This window comes from Drosophila albomicans, chromosome 2R (genome assembly GCF_009650485.2).
Source record: "Drosophila albomicans strain 15112-1751.03 chromosome 2R, ASM965048v2, whole genome shotgun sequence".
Lineage (NCBI taxonomy): Eukaryota > Metazoa > Arthropoda > Insecta > Diptera > Drosophilidae > Drosophila > Drosophila albomicans.
In genome coordinates this window covers 35,195,186-35,213,872 of record NC_047631.2, presented here as the reverse complement: position 1 = coordinate 35,213,872, position 18,687 = coordinate 35,195,186, and the positions used below count along the sequence as shown (strand labels likewise).

General features: G+C 37.7%; 2 protein-coding genes across 3 annotated transcripts; one reads left to right on the top strand and one right to left on the bottom strand.

The window, feature by feature from the left end:
* The first annotated feature begins 158 nt into the window (after positions 1-158).
* On the top strand, positions 159-13,092 carry LOC117576025 (transcription factor IIIB 90 kDa subunit). Its single transcript, XM_034260534.2, has 7 exons — positions 159-466; positions 536-904; positions 980-1,084; positions 11,368-11,517; positions 11,583-11,809; positions 11,868-12,768; positions 12,831-13,092. Exons 1-7 carry the CDS (start codon positions 394-396, stop codon positions 12,983-12,985), a joined length of 1,980 nt encoding a protein of 659 aa, XP_034116425.1. The 5' UTR covers positions 159-393; the 3' UTR covers positions 12,986-13,092.
* On the bottom strand, positions 1,225-9,430 carry LOC117576024 (BTB/POZ domain-containing protein 6-B). 2 transcript variants are annotated; one of them, XM_034260531.2, is made up of 6 exons: positions 9,363-9,430; positions 6,245-6,645; positions 4,147-4,659; positions 3,928-4,081; positions 3,184-3,858; positions 1,225-3,121 (listed from the first exon to the last, which is right to left on the bottom strand). In XM_034260531.2, exons 2-6 carry the CDS (start codon positions 6,567-6,569, stop codon positions 2,569-2,571), a joined length of 2,220 nt encoding a protein of 739 aa, XP_034116422.1. In that variant the 5' UTR covers positions 6,570-6,645; positions 9,363-9,430; the 3' UTR covers positions 1,225-2,568. The 2 variants fall into 2 exon arrangements, with proteins under 2 accessions (XP_034116422.1, XP_034116421.1); XM_034260530.2 differs by lacking the exon at positions 9,363-9,430 and having other exon boundaries at positions 6,245-7,016.
* Positions 13,093-18,687: the final 5,595 nt, after the last annotated feature.

Here is an 18,687-nt window from a genome sequence, read left to right as displayed (position 1 = left end):
TAACAACACTGTTGTTTCATTAACGCGATTAGTACGCTGCTAATTTGTATATCGCTATTGTATTCGTGAATCAATTATTTTTTATGATGTTTATCTTATAAACTTTATATTTCATATTTATAAAACAAAAAAAATTATTTATTCTAGTTTTCATCTTTAATGCAGTTGAAAGGTTCGGTAATATTTTACGTAGTAAAATTACGCGATATTTCTGGTCAACGTACTAATGCACAGAATATTTTACACTACTCCAACACTGAGTGCGACATTTATAGTGGTTTAAACAATTTTGACATTGTAAATATGAATTAAACTGACAAATGGAGTATTCCATGTGATTTATATTAGTTGATTTGTTGAAAAATATGTAATTACATTTATAAGCAAAGCACGATGTCGACTGGATTAAAGTGCCGCAATTGCAATTCCAATGAAATCGAAGAAGACAATGCGCGTGGTGACCGCGGTATGTTTATTTAATGTAATATGCAATATAAATTAATACTTATGATCATTTTATTGTCTCGCCGTATAGTGTGCATGAATTGCGGATCTGTACTTGAGGATTCACTCATTGTATCAGAGGTGCAATTTGAAGAGGTGGGTCACGGTGCCGCCGCCATTGGACAGTTTGTTTCTGCAGAGTCTTCGGGCGGTGCTACCAACTATGGCTATGGAAAATTTCAAGTGGGTTCCGGCACAGAATCGCGAGAAGTCACGATCAAGAAAGCAAAGAAGGACATCACACTGCTTTGCCAGCAGCTCCAGCTAACGCAGCACTATGCAGATACTGCACTTAATTTCTTCAAGATGGCCCTAAGTCGTCACTTAACCCGTGGCCGAAAGAGCACTCACATCTATGCAGCTTGCGTCTACATGACATGTCGCACTGAGGGCACTTCACGTAAGCTAGATTCTATTGGCTTGACTTCAAATCATTAATTCCTTATAACTAATCCGAAGTGTTTCTATTTTGCAGATCTACTCATCGATATCAGCGATGTGCAACAAATTTGCTCGTACGAACTTGGACGCACCTATCTGAAGTTGTCGCATGCCTTGTGTATTAACATACCATCTGTAGGTGAGTTGATGGTTCTATTAAATTGATTATAGCATAGTGGCAAGTGTATTGAAGTTGATCATTATAATATATTACAATCCTGACATCATACAAATTTAGTGAACCAAGCTCTCACATGAATATTAAAACAGCCAGTTTAGGTCTTTTGGTTTTATTATTTGCATTATGTATATTTCATAGAAAGAATCGAATGCGATTTATTTGTTAATAGTCGTGGTACAGAATTAAAATAATTTCTTAATATTATCTATTTGTAAGAATTTCATAATGTTCTTTTAATGTGGAAATCAGCATCACCCAAAAAATTAGTTTTATTATTGGGTACCAACTGAAAATAGTGTTAAATGATTTCCATTCAGATAGAAAACGGAGTCGAACATCAATTGCATGTTTTACGTTGAAACAACTTTCTATCAGAGCTCGCAAATAACTGTCGACTATTTCTCGTTGTCTGCAAATAAGTAACTTTTCCTGACTCTTTACAAAAACACTCAGAAACCGATTTATGGGTTCTTGTAAGAGCTTGCTCGCGCTCAGAGCGAATCAGTTTTTTTCTATTCCGTTTTGTTCTGGTTGTTCCAAGACCGTTTTGTCGTGTTCATTGAAGTAAAAAGTCTTTTGCGTATGTGTTGGTATACACTCACATACATAGGCAAGGAATTCAAGTCTCTTGCTCAGAGCGGGAGAGTAAGAACTTTTTCGGTTGTTCTCGCAGCGGGAGCGCAGGAAGAAAAACGGTCAACAGTTATTTTGCGAGCTTTGCTTTCTATTCATTTATGCTTTAATATTTGTTTATATGTAGGTATATGTATATTTATCATGGCTTTCAAATTCGTATGCATATTTCAACATCTTAGATTCTCATTAAATGTGTGGAACATTTTTTTCGATCTGTATGCGTGAGAAAATAAGAATTCTTTGTGACGCTTTTGGCATAAATTTCTTTTACTTGATTTGTTATTCTTATATTGATTGATTGCCCGGTGAATAATTAATTACTTCTACGATTTTTTAAGTTTAAGCTTGACCCTACCAAATGCAATATAAATAGCATTGCTCTACGCTTATAAGTAGTTGTTAATCATCTTTGGAATTACCTTTTAAATTTAAAACTGTAATTCACCAAGAGATGTGTGTGCATTTAGATCTACATATGTACTTCAAACACAGTAGCAGTTTATTTCACTAGATAGGTATGGTGTTGCACCTACATGTCGCTCGCTTGCCTAATTAACAAAGAAAAGTAGTGTTCTTTTACTTATGACTGTCTTCAAGTAAATGATGGGAATAATAACTACATATATAATGTTAATTTCGCATTTCTAAACCTCCAATTTGTTTTGATGCATTGCACTGAAACCCCATGAGTTCCTATTATGTGTGTGTTGTAGCTGAATCTGCCTCTTATGATGTTGCAGCTGCTGTTGTGTCTGCTGTCGATAGTAGCAGGCGCCTTGCCATTCAGCGCAGTATAGCTGCGCGCATCATGTGTTGCTTCCATCACTGTTGCTTGTTGGGGCGTTGTTCATTAATAGCATTTCATCTGAGCCATTATTGGTATTGCTGCTACTCCCAATATCAGAAGAGACTCCACTACCATTAGAAATAGCCTGTGTGGATCCTGCAATGGCAGCGCTTACTGAGTTGGTGGGCGAATTGAGTGCAGTAACAACGGTAGTGGGGCCATAGAATATTAATTCAGGTATTTGTCCACCCTGCACTCCAGTGCCATTGGTACTCTCTGAAGAGCATTGAAATTGGAATGTAACGTTGCCCATGAGTACTTCTGACATTCCCTCCTGGCCAAAGAAGCTCAACTCATTTCCATCAAGTATAACTGAGGCCGTATAATAGCATTCCGGTTCAATTTGTATGGGATTCTCAAAAAATACATGAAAAGTGTTGCTTGAACCATCCGAAAAAAACTTCGTATCATTCTCGGCTAGAGTGCGCCCTAGACGCTTTAGTTCTATCTTCACGTTATAGTTTGCAGCTCCAGTGGAAGAGCCATATAGACCAAAGCCTACGATGAAAATTCTAAATAAATGAAATTATATTCATGAGCATCTGGTTAACTTTAATGTTTTGATATTACGTACCTTCGATCTACTGAGAACTGTATGGAATCACAGCGTCCCCGATATCGCCACTGGTTTGAACGATAGGCGCATGACTGAAAACGGTGACAGACTTGAGTTTTAAGTCCTGCACGTATTCTCGTAGGAAAACTCAAACTGGGCTTTTCTTTGGCTGTAAAGTGTAAGAACATATCAATTGTCTCTTGGGATGTGAGTATGCCAGTTTGAGCTACGCCATTCGCAAATTCTTCTAGACTCATGGTCGGTATGCGTATCAGATGAAGTGCGTGACCTAGCACTCGCCGTTTGTTTTGTGATGTTTCGTCGATACTCATTTTTTCACATGCATTTATAGCCCAATTGAGAGCGGCCTCGAACAAGTGTATCTCTTTGCAATTTAAAGTTTCACGCGATAAGATTGATTCAAATGTCTTCAGGTCAATGTCCACAAAGTCTTCGGATTTAACTGCCATCTCGGCCTGGGCATCGATTACTTCCCAACAACGCTGCATCAGTTCGGACTCCTCAAAAAGGCGCGATTGACTGAGAAGTAGACAGGCGTTTTTTGCCGTCAGCTTAACTTCGAGGTAGTTAACGCAAGCACGCGCCAAATGTGGAACAATATATTTTTTGGCAGCGTATAACGTGGCCAATATGTGCTCGGGCTCTAGTTTGATTTCGTCACAGTACAGATATCTGTTGCAAGTTATTAAGAATTGAGGTGAGGTTCATAATTGTGCCACAATAGATGGTCTTGGAACGTACCTTAAAAGTGTAAGAAAAGCCGTTGGTTCTACATCAGGCACTTTGATTTCTTCCTTGTTTTCCGCCAATCCGCCGTAAAACATGGCATAGAACACAGAGCTGCCAGTGGCAAGAATGTATTTGTGTGCAGGAATTGTTTGATTCGGATCGAAATCTAGAAAGATATACGACATACATTAACATCTTTAACAATTGCTCATTACTTTATAAGCCACACACCAAAATCACCGCCCACAATGAACCTCACATCCGACAACAGCTCATTGTTGAACATTGCTGCATTGCGCTCCAACACTGTCGCCTTGCTCGCTTGCCAGTTTGGATCGGCAGTGTCGATTGCATTCGAGGCGCCGACGGCGGCATAACTGGCGTTGCTGCCAGCCGCACACACGTAAGAGCCACTGCCACTGTTGGATGTTGACGTTGTTGCATTGGTCGTGCCACCTGCAACCGCGGCTATTGAGGCAATTGTTGCAATGTCAGTTGAACTGGAAGGTAGACAGAATGTGGTGGAGTTGCTATTGCCACTGTTGCCGCAAGTTAGAGTACTTGGCGATGCAAGTGGTGAGGATGGGGCACTAATGGGCTGCGTAATTTGTATGTTGTGATCAGTGGCACCGCCCACTGAACTTATCCCTGGGGAGGTGATTGCGGCTCCACGTTGTTGTGGCTGCTGCTGGTGATTGTGCGGGGGTGAGTGTAAGAGACCGTTGCCATTGTTAAGTGTTTCCACTGCAATTGACGAATTATTATAAATATTGTTAATTATAATCTTGTTGCTTTCATTTATGAAATTTTGTGATATATCTTAACTAAGTATAACTTTAACAATACTGGTCTTATTTACTACTAAAATCACAAGTGTACATGAGTATGTATGTACATAGTAATGTGTGTGTTTAAATGAGAATAACACTTTTGGGGAAAATCGATATGTCTATAGAGACGCTTCAGCATTTCAGTGTCTCAGCATCAGAATATTCTAATAAATTTTCTTACCATTTATCCAACCACCGTTTAGCTGCGAGTGCGACATAGATTCTTGATTTCGTTTGCTACTACTTGATTTTAATGAGAATCGATTCAAGGCGTTATTATTATTGCTACTATTATTACTAAGGTTATTGCTGCTGCTGGCCATGATTGTAGTAGCCGTGACTTTTGCGTATGTTACTTGATTATTTTCTTATTTATTTCTGATCGAAATGTTTAAACACAATAATATAATATGTAGACTTAGCTGTTGCACTTTTATTTCAGAGGTTCTTGCCAGACAAACATTTGTTTTTCAACCAGTCACAGTTGTGCCATTGTAAAATCTATGTCTGTGTATCGACGCATATTTATCGTCTTGACAGAATTTGCATTTTCCATTTGAGAAGCAGACCGATAAATTGGTGGTGGTTTGTCGATAGTTATTTGGTTATTTGCTTTTTTATTTCTGATTGAAATGATTCAATGCAATAAAATAATATGCACACTACACTGTTGCACCTTTAGAGGTTCTTGCCACACAAATATCTATTTTTTAACTATTCACAGTTGTGTAATTGTAAAATCGAAGTGTCTCGACGTACATTTATCGTCTAGACAGAATTTGTATTTTTCATTTAAAAAACAGACCGATAAATTTGTGGTGGTATGTCGATTGTCAACTAACCATACACAAAGGCGATGTCGACAGCTGTGATTCGCTAGAGAGCTGCCGTGTGCTATAGCAGTCAGCTTGTAGGCGTGTGTCTTGAATTTAAATGAGATAATGAGCATTTCGACTGCATATCAGTTTCGCAAGCTTTTCAGAGCATTATTCATAGATTATATCACTGCGGCAGGTAATATGTATTTCCGTCATGCCGATTGGAAACGAGAAAATTGCGTTCGCACATTTGTTAGGATAGCACAAATGTGCGAACGCAATTTTCAATTAAATACGTATCAGTGTACGTGACACCCAAATTTTACCACAACCTTGTACAGCATTATGTATTTCATTTGCCTAACTTAATTAAAAATTCGATATTAGGTATTTGAGTTTAATATGTATATTGATTGTTAGGAAGTATGGCCATCAATATGAACTTGAAATTGATTTGGTCATCGCGCTGAAGGTTTGTTTATTTCTTTGCATTCACACATACGAAGCAACGAATTTGTACAAGTATATATAAGTATACATATATAGTATCATAAAACCAGTTTCGAAGCCGTTAGAGCCAAAATGAAAAATTTAACACGTATCTGAAGATCTTACTAGTGTGGCAAACAGTATTTATTTGGTGGTCTAACTTCCTAAGTCTTACATATATTTTATACTTACTATTGTAAGATCTAGGCAAGTGTTCTTCGGCAGGAGGCTGCTCCTCGTTTTCAGAGTCAGGAAGTTGGGACTCCGGTTCATAGTTGTGCGCATAAGCGCTGCCCCAATGACCGCTAAAGTCGTCCTCTTCGAGCGTAAGCAAGTGATCCAGCACCTTCACACCCCGCTCGAGGGGGCCGTGAAGTTTGTTGATTAGCTCGGACAGACGCAGATTGAGGCCGTAATGGACGCCGTCGAGACCTCTCGGCGTCGGTGTTGTAATTGCCCAATAAAAAAGGTGACGTCCAAGATGACTGCTCAGATGGTTCGCAAATGCCTCGATCATCTTCGTAGTTTTATTACAATCTTGTGTGGCATATTTACATTTACTAGCTTCCCTTTTATTTTCTAGTGCACTGCAACTAATTAAAAATAATGCGTTGTTGTATTACGTAATAACTCAATCTACAGAGTTAAACCCTGTATCTCTGGCTTACTATTGCCTTGTCTTGCCTGCCTTGCCAGTTTTTTTTAGTTGCTGGCCACTATGCACTTTCTCTACCAGGTTCACTTCCCAAATGGATTTCCACACGCATTTGGTCTTTTTGATTACCTACAGGAAGTCGACAAAATTTTCTCGGCCTAGCCTCTTTTAACATCATGCAATATGCTTTCGCTGTAACTTTTGCGTTTCTTATCGTGCAGAAAAAAATTTTTTTTGGGCTTCTGCGGGTATAAGATGCCTTCGGCTGTCTAGAGGAATTATGCAAGCAGGTAGTTTTAATAAAAAACAATTCGAAGTCAACTACAAATCCAAAGATTACAGATTATATATTGATATCAATAGATATATTTCCATTTTATTTATATTTTTCATTTTCGATTTGTATACGTTGTTTAAACTTTGTGTTTATGCACTTAAAATTTGCCGCTTGCATTAACATTTGGTGCCCTTTCTTAATTTATGTACTTTTTGACTGCTCTGACATTGTTTGCATTCCGCATTTCATTGCCTCTTTAATTGTAAGTGTCGGCTCACATCGCACATAACAAAATGACAGAGAACAGGCATGAAACGAGGAAAGACTCAAAACCACAGAGTGACCCCAAAATATAGCTTGGCTTAACACTTTCGATTTGTATTTCCTCATTATAAACGAAGAATAAAGTAAAAATTCACTTTTCTGGGGTTTAGGTGCTCTAGTGTATTGTTTTTCTTCGTATTTCATGAATGCAACAACAAAACATTTTTGCAAACGTGAATCAGTTTGCTGATTAGCAAATTCTACCAAACAGCAAACTTATATTATCGCGAACAAGAAAAATATTTAATAACATAATTGGATGAGAAGCTGTCCATATTAAACTTATTTGTGACATATAAATTTTTGCTGAATGAGCTTTTGTAATATCAATGAGAAATGTTTTTTTTATGCTCAAAACAATTATCATTATTATTAAGCTGGAGTTGATTCTCGATTGTCATTTGATCATTTGAGTGTCATTGTAGGTCAGTATAGGTAAAAACCTTTATATCTAGTTTCGAGGGCCCTAGGGAATTGTGCAATCTGTTGGTCTGTCATCTATCGGGCGGACGGTAGCTTGACTAAGACATGCGGCTTATACGGTTTGATTTGTAGATAATTTTACGAACATTAGTGGGCATTTTTTTTGTAACAATTTACTCGTTTGTATACCCAGTATTTATTAAACCTACAGAAAAAGGGTGCGATAATTATGGATAATACAATATACCATTTGGAGTTTCAAAACCATGCTATAACCGCTTTTTACATGTTTCTCGATAAGTAAATCTTTATGCAATCCTTTCGCAAAATTGCCGTAAAAAAGGAAATATATTAACGTATATTGTTTATGAAATGGTTATTGCATGGTAGCGCGGAGTCGGTATCTTTAGACTTTATTCAGCTAAGCACTCTCACATGTTAATATTTCTTTACAAACGTTTCTATGCATTTTTTTGTAAGTCATGATGCATTTAGTCTAATGACTTGCTGACTTTAATTTTTTGTTGCACAACTTTTTCACACTAAAAATTATTTTGCAATGAAACTAAAAATTCTCCTGCTATTTACTAGTGGCAGATTATTCTCCATGTTTTGTCTTTGTTTCATTTATTTATGATATATATATATTGTGTTGGAGGAAAAACTTGTTTTGGGTTTCGATAATTTAGTTACTTAATTTCGTATTCACTTCGATCATCAAGCAGTTTGAGTTGTCATTTATTTTGTTGTTCCGAAAACGTATTTCTTATTATAATTTGTTCTTATTCCAACGTATAGAAGCGTTATTCGCACATAGAATATTAAGCAGACACGGGAGACAGAGAGAGAAAGAGGAAAAATTTGAATTATTTTTTCCAACTATTTTGCACACAATGGAGTATTTGTTTAATGGTATTGATTTTGAATTATGTGGTTTAAAGAAATATTAATTCATATATTTGCTTGACACATACAGTTATATTGTTTCTGGTATTGTTATTAATATTCTTTTAAACGAAGCCGGTAACTTATTGATTACTTTTGGATTGAGTATTTCACATGTACATAGGTAGTCAATAGGAATTCATTTTATTTAATTAAGTATATAGTTAGTAAGTTTATTAGCGCCACTTGTATTAAATTTAACATTTTTGTGAATTAGTTAAATTTGAATCCAAAATTCTGGAATTTGCAATATTTCAACCATTTTCAATACTTCAATTTTTATTTGTCTTATAATCAGCGGTTTTCAGCCTGACGTGATCTTTGTTTATAAATATTTTTAGCATATACATATATGTACATATATATATGCTTTCTTTAGCAACGGCAAACTGGGTGACCTTCATTTAAGACATGGCTAAAACACACATCTTAAATAACTTTAAAAATGATTGTTGCCATAATATAAATATATATTATACTTTTTTTTGACAATATAGAAAAGTTACCGAGTGAAATTATGACTTCACTTTAACAGATTTATTATTGTACTTTGTTAAGTTTAATTTTGTCACAAACTTAAGCTTAATTGTGTAAAAATTAAAACGTAAACAAAACAGCGCGCACTTTGCAATTATTAATATTTGTACAGCAAATACAAATAACTACGAAAAAATAATAATTTTTACATATACTTTTGCGCATGCGCGTCGATTACACTTGTGCTCACGAGTCAACGAACGAATTCGTAGTGCCACGACTTGACGACAACCACGAAACACTTACCTCTGGTCGAGACGATGCGACCGACTTTGCTTTGACTGTCTGTGAGCGACGACGATCTATTGCCTTGAGAGAATTGAGTTGTGTGGTGTCGCATGCGATTTTTGATTATTTTATTCACGTTCGAAATTTGTAGTAATTATTTATGGGGTGTGAAGAGAGGTTGTTTACTTTTTGAATTTATTTCCTTTTAGATACAACTGCATGGTCTACAATTTGAAGATATATTTTCACAATTAGTTCAAAATTATTTGAGAGCGGGACGAATAATTCCTTAACTTATCTAAATATAATTGCAATGAATGCATATATATATAGGCATATATATATAGGCTATATTGATAAAATTAAACTACTGGATAATCGTTTGATGTAAGCCTACACAATACCATTTATCGTTTAATACCAGTCAAATTAAATAACACTTAAGCCAACGTAGGTCTGCGTCGTCACATTGCAAATGGTTGCCAAAATTGCCAGTATTTTACAAGTACAGAAAAGTGTTCATGAAGACAATGGGTGCGCTTTTTTTTTTAAATGAGATGCGTAACAGATAATTGCTGTCATGACAAAGGCAAAAATAAAGTTTAAATAATAATAATTTTACTGGCTACCGCAGTTTCTGCAATAAGAGGCATTGGACGGATGGCACTGGGACATTAAGAAACCATTAGCAACAGCAGATATCGTGAACGCCACCCTAGAATCCCACTCCATAATAGTCTGTCAAATGGTGGGCAAACGCTTGGAGCAGTAACTGCAACAGCTGCTGAAGATGAGTGGTAACAGCACAAGAAGGGTCAATGCAGTCGCAGCGACAACAGCATCATTTTTCAAGTGGAACACTCAACGGCAGTTGCAGGACCATCGAATAAGGGGGGCTCGAGGGGCGAGAAGTGCCTGAGGAAAGGCATGGCTGCTTGGCTCAAATATGCGCATTCATTAGGGTTTAATAAATTTTTTTCAAGTACTGTTCGTGGACTTTGTGATAAGCTTTCGTCCACGGGATTGTTTTGGTTGTAATTGCTGTCGGCATTTAACAGCTGCATCAGTGTGTCAAGCTGTTGTATACGTACACAAGTGTCAGCTGGCTAAGAGACAAAGGGTAATGTGTGATCGTTTTAGTTTAAGGGAATAAAACTAGTTGCCCTACTTAACGAACGCACTTCTGGTATCTCTCAATTCGTTTAAAACAAATTACAACTTAACAGCTGATGATCATTTTTCAAAAACATTGTACACTTTACTATATGGAACTCTTCAGACTTTTTTTTTCCAAAATATTTGTCTCGTCTCGCATGACACAGATCGTTGCAAGGTTATTTATGACTTTTGAAGATTCATGACTTTTATTTGGTTTAAGCATTTTTGTGTTTTGCTTTTGACTGTTTTTGCACACTATCCTCATTTACGAGTACTAGTGCCCTTTGTTCCAACCATATTTGTTTATTTCCTAAGAGCTTTCAATATTTATTGCACATTGGTGTTTCATCTCCTGACTTTTATTTCAAATTACTCGCTGTGAATGATAATCTTAAAAGTTGTCGCATGCTATAAATGAACTCTCTTTTTAATGCTAGTCGAACAGTAGATCGTTATATGACTCTCCCATTCAGTGCTCACGGTCAGCGTATTGTAAAATTTGAATGAGTTAAATATACTTGCTCGTAAATACTTGAAACAGTCGGGTTAAAGCTTGTATTTCGGCAGAGGCTACTGCCGCATGACGCGACTATTGGTGTTTCTCAATTTTATTGGTAAGCGCCGTTTTGAAGGTCATTAAACAAGTTCTTCTACTGAAGCGCGTTATCATTTTGCGATGGCAATGAAGAGCAACAGCTTGTTGTTTAAAGTTGCTTTTGTACATTTAATCGACAAGTTCCTTATTGCATACATTTTTCTGCATTACAGATCCCTGTCTTTACATTATGCGCTTCGCAAATCGACTTCAACTGGGTGCCAAGACCCATGAAGTATCAATGACTGCGCTTCGCATTGTGCAGCGTATGAAAAAAGACTGCATGCATTCAGGACGTCGTCCAACAGGCCTTTGCGGAGCAGGTTTGTTACCATTGAAAATTATACACTCATTTGATATACAAAATTTGTTTCTTTGTAAACCGTAGCTCTACTTATTGCCGCCCGTATGCATGAGTTTAGTCGTACTTTAGCAGATGTCATTGGTGTGGTAAAGATACATGAGTCGACACTCCGCAAGCGTCTTTCCGAGTTTGCCGAAACACCCTCTGGCGGCTTGACTTTAGAGGAGTTTATGACCGTCGACTTGGAACGTGAACAGGACCCGCCCTCATTCAAAGCTGCACGCATTAAAGATCGCGAGCTTATACAAAATGTTAGTCAAACTAGCTTACAAATATGGCAATCACTAAAACTTCTAATTTTTATTATAGATGGGCATTCACGAGCTGACGGAGCTGCAAAAGCAAATCGATGCCCATTTGGAAAAAGATCTTGGTAAATATACTGGCAACATTATGCGCCAATTGACAAAAAGTAAAGGTAAAAAAGAAGAAAAAGATAACGTCACGGATAATGAGCTCGAAATAGAGGATTCAATGCAATTCATAGAGCAATCGAATGCCAAGGTGATTAAAGAGTTTATTGCAAACAATACAGACGATACTAAGCCCCAGGTGGGCATGACAGCTGTTATCGAAGGATTGCGACCTGACATTGAGGCAATTTGTCGTGTCACGCAGCACGACCTCGAAGATCTGGAACGGGCCAAGCAGCCAATCGAAACTGAACTGTTCATTGATGATTTGAATGATGAAGAGCTTGATCAGTATGTACTGACAGAGCAGGAGGCGGTAACTAAGTCAGATATGTGGAAAAATTTGAACGCCGAGTATTTGCGAGAGCAACAAGAAAGGGAGGAACGCTTAGCAAAGGAACGTGAGGAAGGCAAGCCCGAAAAGAAAAAACGAAAACAACGGAAAAAAGTTATAGGGCCTTCCTCTAGTGCTGGCGAAGCAATTGAGAAAATGCTGCAGGAGAAGAAGATCTCAAGTAAAATTAATTACGACATACTAAAGACCCTTACAGAAGGTATGGTCACGTTATCTGAAGAGGCAGAGACTTCTTCTGAGCAGGCCAAGCCCAAAACAGAGAAGCTTGAGCGAGCATCTGTTATTTTAGAAGAAAGTCCCATTGCAGGCAATAGTCGCAGCAAATCAACATACGACATACCCCCCGGACCTAGTCGAAAACGTCCGAAAGTCGAAGCGGCTTTATCGGTCAGTCTTATTGAGCAAGAAATCGAGGAGAAACCCGCAGTAGCTGTGGATGCAGGTGACTAATACAATCATATGTCTAGTTAGAACGCGTTAATTGATATTGTTTAACTTTTATAGATGACATTGACTATGATGTCGAGCCGGATGATGTGGATGCCGATGCTGATGCCGAGCCCGAAACAGAGGCTACATTGCAGGACATGCTCAACAAGGGTGCTGCGGATGAAGACGATGATGAGTACGGTTACGGCTTCGAGGAGGAGGAATATTAGTTTTTAAAATGTACTAGGAACAGATTTTTTTATATTTGCATGCTCTTGTCACACATACAACACATTTACGCACAAATAATATTACAAAAAACAGCTTCTGGAGTAAATGATCTTAATTTTCTAATTGGGCATGGATGCTTTGGTAAACCGTATTTAAATGTTTAAAACCTCTTAATAAGACGACGCAAACAATAATCAAGTACAACTCATAACGTAATTAAATTAAGCTTTGAATCCTCCCATTTTTTTAACTCATTTTTCATACTATTCGCGGCACATGCTAGTCTGCTCGGCTTTGTTGCTCTTTGTGCGTTAGCTGCCATTAAATTATTGCTCCCTCTTGCCTTGCGGCATTAGCGCATCCATTTACATGTTTAAGTCGTGTTGCCATTGCCTTCAGGCTCAAGTGGAGCAGAGCACTCGCTTCTCTGTTGTTAGTTTGGTTCTAATTGTTGGCGCTGTCGTGGCGCGCCTCTGAGTGCTGCAAATAAATATTTCACTCTTAATCATGTTTTGCCCTTACAGTGTGTTGTTTTTGCTTTTGTTCCTCCTGTTGCTACTACTGTTGTAAGTGTTGCACTTCAGGCGCCCAGTCAACTAGCCGACCAGAGACGGTGGTGCTCAAAGAAATTTTCTACGTTTCGTAGACATGAATGCTTTGCGCTCCAAGCTGACCTGATGAGTGTCCAAGGGTCCAACAAAGAGTTTTTAAGTCTTGAGAGCCCTTTCCTATGCAATTTTAAAGCAATTATTAGTTGATTGCAGAAATAATTTGTTTTTTACATTACTCCTATTTTTTTTGGATTTGAAAAATCATTTTCTTGTATTGTTTTAAGAAGTTATAAGTGAAATCAGTTGTTACCTGCATGGTGTGTATTGCAAAACCAAAAAAAATTAATTAGAAGATATCCATGAACAATTCCATAAAAATTAATTTTATGCGGTAATAGTCGACATGCACTGTGTAGTAAAAGAACTGCACTCAAAAAATTGTTAAATTCGTCTGTGTATTTTCACTCATTTGATTTGAGTTCAGAGCATTAATGTGCACTGGACATTGAAAAGATAGTTACGCTGTTTAAGGACTAAGGCATATTTTTCTGCATTTAATGACCAGCGGATTATTTGCATAAGCTAATAATTAATAAAACGCACGTCCACTAGGAAAAGGAGGCGGTGGGCGTAACTTGGCCTAGCTGCTAATTGCATTAACTTCAGAAAATCATATCAAATTATTGCATATGAGCGACAGCCAAATAGATAAGGTTTTTCGTAGGGATTTAAAACTAAAAAAATATTATTTAAAATCTACTCATATGATTGCAGACATTTGGCAGACATTCACTTAAATTGTTGACAAGCCAATTTTTGCCTTTAAAGATCACTTGCAATGCCTTCAAATTGTGCAGAACTGTTGAGAAATAGTTGAGTAATAGATGAACTGTTGAGTAGCAATTGATTAGATTAGCTAGGCAATCTTTGTGAAGCCCTCCTGCCTAGCCACGCCCACTTATCATGTCCGCCCACACTAATATCTTGGTCCGCCGCCTAGTCAAGCACACACACACAATTTGGCAGACATATATTAAAATTTTTGGCAAGCCAATTTTTGCCTTCGAAGATCACTTGCAATGCCTTCAAATTGTGCAGAACTGTTGAGAAATAGTGGAGTAATAGATGAACTGTTGAGTAGCAATTGATTAGATTAGCTAGGCAATCTTTGTGAAGCTCGCCTGCCTGACCATGCCCACTTATCAGGTCCGCCTTAAGGGATATCTTGGTCCGCCGCCTAGTAAAGCACACACACACAATTTGGCACACATACATTAAAATTTTTGGCAAGTCAATTTTTGCCTTCAAAGATCACTTGCAATGCCTTCAAATTGTGCAGAACTGTTGAGAAATAGTTGAGTAATAGATGAACTGTTGAGTAGCAATTGATTAGATTAGCTAGGCAATCTTTGTGAAGCCCTCCTGCCTAGCCACGCCCACTTATCATGTCCGCCCACACTAATATCTCGGTCCGCCGCCTAGTCAAGCACACACACACAATTTGGCAGACATATATTAAAATTTTTGGCAAGTCAATTTTTGCCTTCAAAGATCACTTGCAATGCCTTCAAATTGTGCAGAACTATTGAGTAAAAGTTGAACTGTTGAGTAGCAATTGATTAGATTAGCTAGGCAGTCCTTGTGAAGCCCTCCTGCTTAGCCACGCCCACTTATCAGGTCCGCCCACACTAATATCTTGGTCCGCCGCCTAGTCAAGCACACACACACAATTTGGCAGACATATATTAAAATTTTTGGCAAGCCAATTTTTGCCTTCAAAGATCACTTGCAATGCCTTCAAATTGTGCATTGTAATAATAGTCATAAAGATATTTGGAAGTACCTCGATTCACCATGTCACCACGATCACCGTGACGTTTCACAGCTATCACCCAGGATGCTGCTGGCTTTTGCCAAAAATACATCCATACTGTGCAACTTCTCCACCGGTACAGCTACGGACCTCCACTGGTCTATGCTTTGTGCCCTAGCATGGACACCCGGTGCTACCTAACATAACCTTTGAAACTAAAAAATTATTATTTTAAATCTACTTATATACGATAAGAAATATAAAAAATGAAGTTACAATACGAAGTAATTTATTGCCATTTAATGTGTTAATTTTAATATGGGTATGAAAGTTAAAAGTTATTTCACCAGCTTAAATACATGTAGTATATGAAATGGTTGTTAATCTGGTTATGTGAATACACTATATATGTATATTTAAAGTTTTTTCGGTATGTACAGATCACGAGGAGAACAACCAAGATGTTCTTAGAGTCATATGGGTAAACGCTCTCCCAAGCAGTAAGGCAGACACACACACATCGTATTGGGCAAATAAATCACTCACATTTCAACCTGCATGCAAATATGCAGTAATATTGTAAAGTAAATAAACGTTTACCACCCACCATTATGCTGCTGTCTGTTACACACACGTCATCAAATACACGCACGTTAACTGTATTCGTATTAAACATGAAGTAGCTAGCAAACTGTGCACTGTGACTATAAGTGCAAAACACGGGTGCAATTACCTGGGCTAGCGGGCAAACGCAAACGCAATCACAGTCACAGGCACAGGCACAGGCTAACACTCGCAGTTACATAAACACACGTATGCACACATACATATACATAGTCGCTTGGGTCTGCATTTATGGGAAAGGCCTGGCATGTTTGACGCCGCAAAGTAGGCAACGATAATGGCATAAATTCAATGAATAAACATAAAATGGCAAGCACATAAACAGCATCCGTGTGCGTGTGTGTGGGTGTGTGTGCGCGATGGAGAAGTGGCAACAACAGTAACAAGAGCATGTGTAACAACAGCATAAGCAGTGGAAAAATATGTATTAGTGCAAAGTTTACTAACAAAATTAATTATGCGAATTAAGCGTAGTAAAAACACTGTAAGCGAGTTAACCCCAAGGCACACCCTGACGCCAAGCTAAGTCTCCATCCATTGCATGTGGCGTATTTTGCGCTGTGTCACAGTCCATAGTGTGGGAACTAGAACGAACACTGGGCATTGTTCAATTTATACGTGCTTACTCTACTCAGGACTTGTTGTTTTGTTTTGTGTAGTGCTTGCCAGTAAGCAGTTTGCGGACACTAAAGTAGGCCAAGTACTAGAACCCGGATCCGGATCCGGACCAGACTCGGATTCTGGGCACGAAATCGGACGAGTGCAAGCTACATTCGCCTGGAAGTTGTTTATTTCAGTGTGAAATTTGAGTGCAACTCTGTGTACTGTATAAAGACTCCTACAATTTAAGCAATGTGAAGACAATCGAAATAAGGGAAATGCACTCATAAATTGAATTGATATTTCCCATTTAAATAATTGATAATAAATGTTGTTGGAGAATCGTAGAGTGTTTTGTTTTCGTATGTATATCCATTCGACGTCGGTTAGATGGGTATATTGGCTTCTAAACGTCAAAATGTATATCAAATAAGTGTAAAAAGTATCGTCGTCTTTGATTTCATGAATACCGATCGGATGTCACATGATTTACATAAGACGTAGTTGCATCGGCGCACCTCATTCGACTCATTTAATTCTATTGTTTTCCTTTAAAACTCGAAGCAGGTAGTTCATAGCCGACCAGAATGAAAATTACTTTTATCTTTTTTTTTTTTAGTGAAAGAAAAAAATTCACTAGTACGAACGACTTTTCGGCGCCATGTGCTAACCGTACGAAATAAAACAAAATGGCGACACTCCTTTGACGCCATTTTGGCGTTGCATTGGGCTGCTTGTCGCCATGCCAAATTAGTCCAGACAGTCATTTAGTTAATTGCAGCAAAAAACTGTCAAGTCGACTCTGAAATCTATAAAATCAACCTAGTAACTTATTAAAGTATCATAAGTATTAGTCAATTATTAGGGTAAACGCCTGACTACTATGGTCATTCATATTATAACTTGTATTCGATCAAAAGTATTCTTGAATCAATCGATTTTATTATGTGATGAGTATGATAAATTTCATTAAAATTATGTTTAACAATAACAAGTCAAAGTGGACATTGTCACTTCCTGTCTTAATAAAAATCTGATATTTTCTGTGTTGCCAAAACATCCAGATTTACCTTTCGTTTTATTTTTGTTTGCGCACTTGCTTTTTCAAAATAATGACTGCACATTCAACATACATCTATTATTGCAAATGACAAACGTAGACACACACATAAACATGCTTCAGCGAACTGTCTTTTAACAAAGCAAATGTAAGTAAATGACAACAGAAATATGATGCAAGTATTTTTATGAGTGGTCTTCTCTGCAAGCTGCCCCTAAATAACAGCAGCTGAAAAGCAGAAGCCTTAAACTTATTCAAAAATATTTATTTTCTATTTCACTTTCACATAATTAAGCTTAGTGCAAATTTGCCACACCTGCCGAAAGTCTTGATTGTAGCACACATTCCATGCTTAATGCTCCCTGTTGCTTATCTGCGTATTGTACATTAAATCAGCAACCTTATCATCATTATTTGTACAACATAAACCCAACTAAATCCCATACAATTTAGCGATATGCGGTTAGCAGAATGCCGGTACCCAAAGTCTACCAGTCAGTTTAGCCAGCTGACTGCTCAGTTAGCTGGCTAGTCATCCAGTTGACCACATTGATATTCCATACTTGACGCTCGCCGTTGTTGCTATTGGCCATTGATACTTCTTGCCTAGTGAAACGGTATGGGCACCACTAACGATAGATGTCCTTAAGTCAATACAAACAGACATCCACACATTCATAGCATAGTGGATGGGTGAATACAGTGTGGTGTAGACAGTGCCATGCCAAAATATTTATGTTGCAATGTGTATAGCAAAATGAAGCAAAAAGTCAAGCTAACGTTGCCAAGACTGTTCGAGCAGCGCTGCTTTGTTAACTTTTTACGTTTAATGAAATCAATTCACAAGTCACGTTGCTGTCGGACAATAAATACATCAGAGTCCATTTAATAAAATCATGATGTGCACTTTGCTATGATATATGTACAATTACACATATGCTCTATATGTATCGATTCTATATTGTAAACAACTTTTATCTCATTCGAATGCCGCATGTGATACCACCGAATACTCGGTGGTGAAAGATATACATCCATACATCTAGACTTATG

Excerpts from the sequence above, each read along its gene's own strand:
- LOC117576024 (XM_034260531.2), bottom strand. The coding sequence starts at position 6,569 with ATGATCGAGGCATTTGCGAACCATCTGAGCAGTCATCTTGGACGTCAC. Across the intron at positions 4,660-6,244 it reads CTTGCCTAGATCTTACAATA|TGGAAACACTTAACAATGGC; the intron begins GTAAGTATAAAA and ends CGTCAATTGCAG. Across the intron at positions 3,859-3,927 it reads GCTTTTCTTACACTTTTAAG|ATATCTGTACTGTGACGAAA; the intron begins GTACGTTCCAAG and ends AACTTGCAACAG.
- LOC117576025 (XM_034260534.2), top strand. The coding sequence starts at position 394 with ATGTCGACTGGATTAAAGTGCCGCAATTGCAATTCCAATGAAATCGAA. Across the intron at positions 467-535 it reads CAATGCGCGTGGTGACCGCG|TGTGCATGAATTGCGGATCT; the intron begins GTATGTTTATTT and ends CTCGCCGTATAG. Across the intron at positions 11,518-11,582 it reads AACAGGCCTTTGCGGAGCAG|CTCTACTTATTGCCGCCCGT; the intron begins GTTTGTTACCAT and ends TGTAAACCGTAG.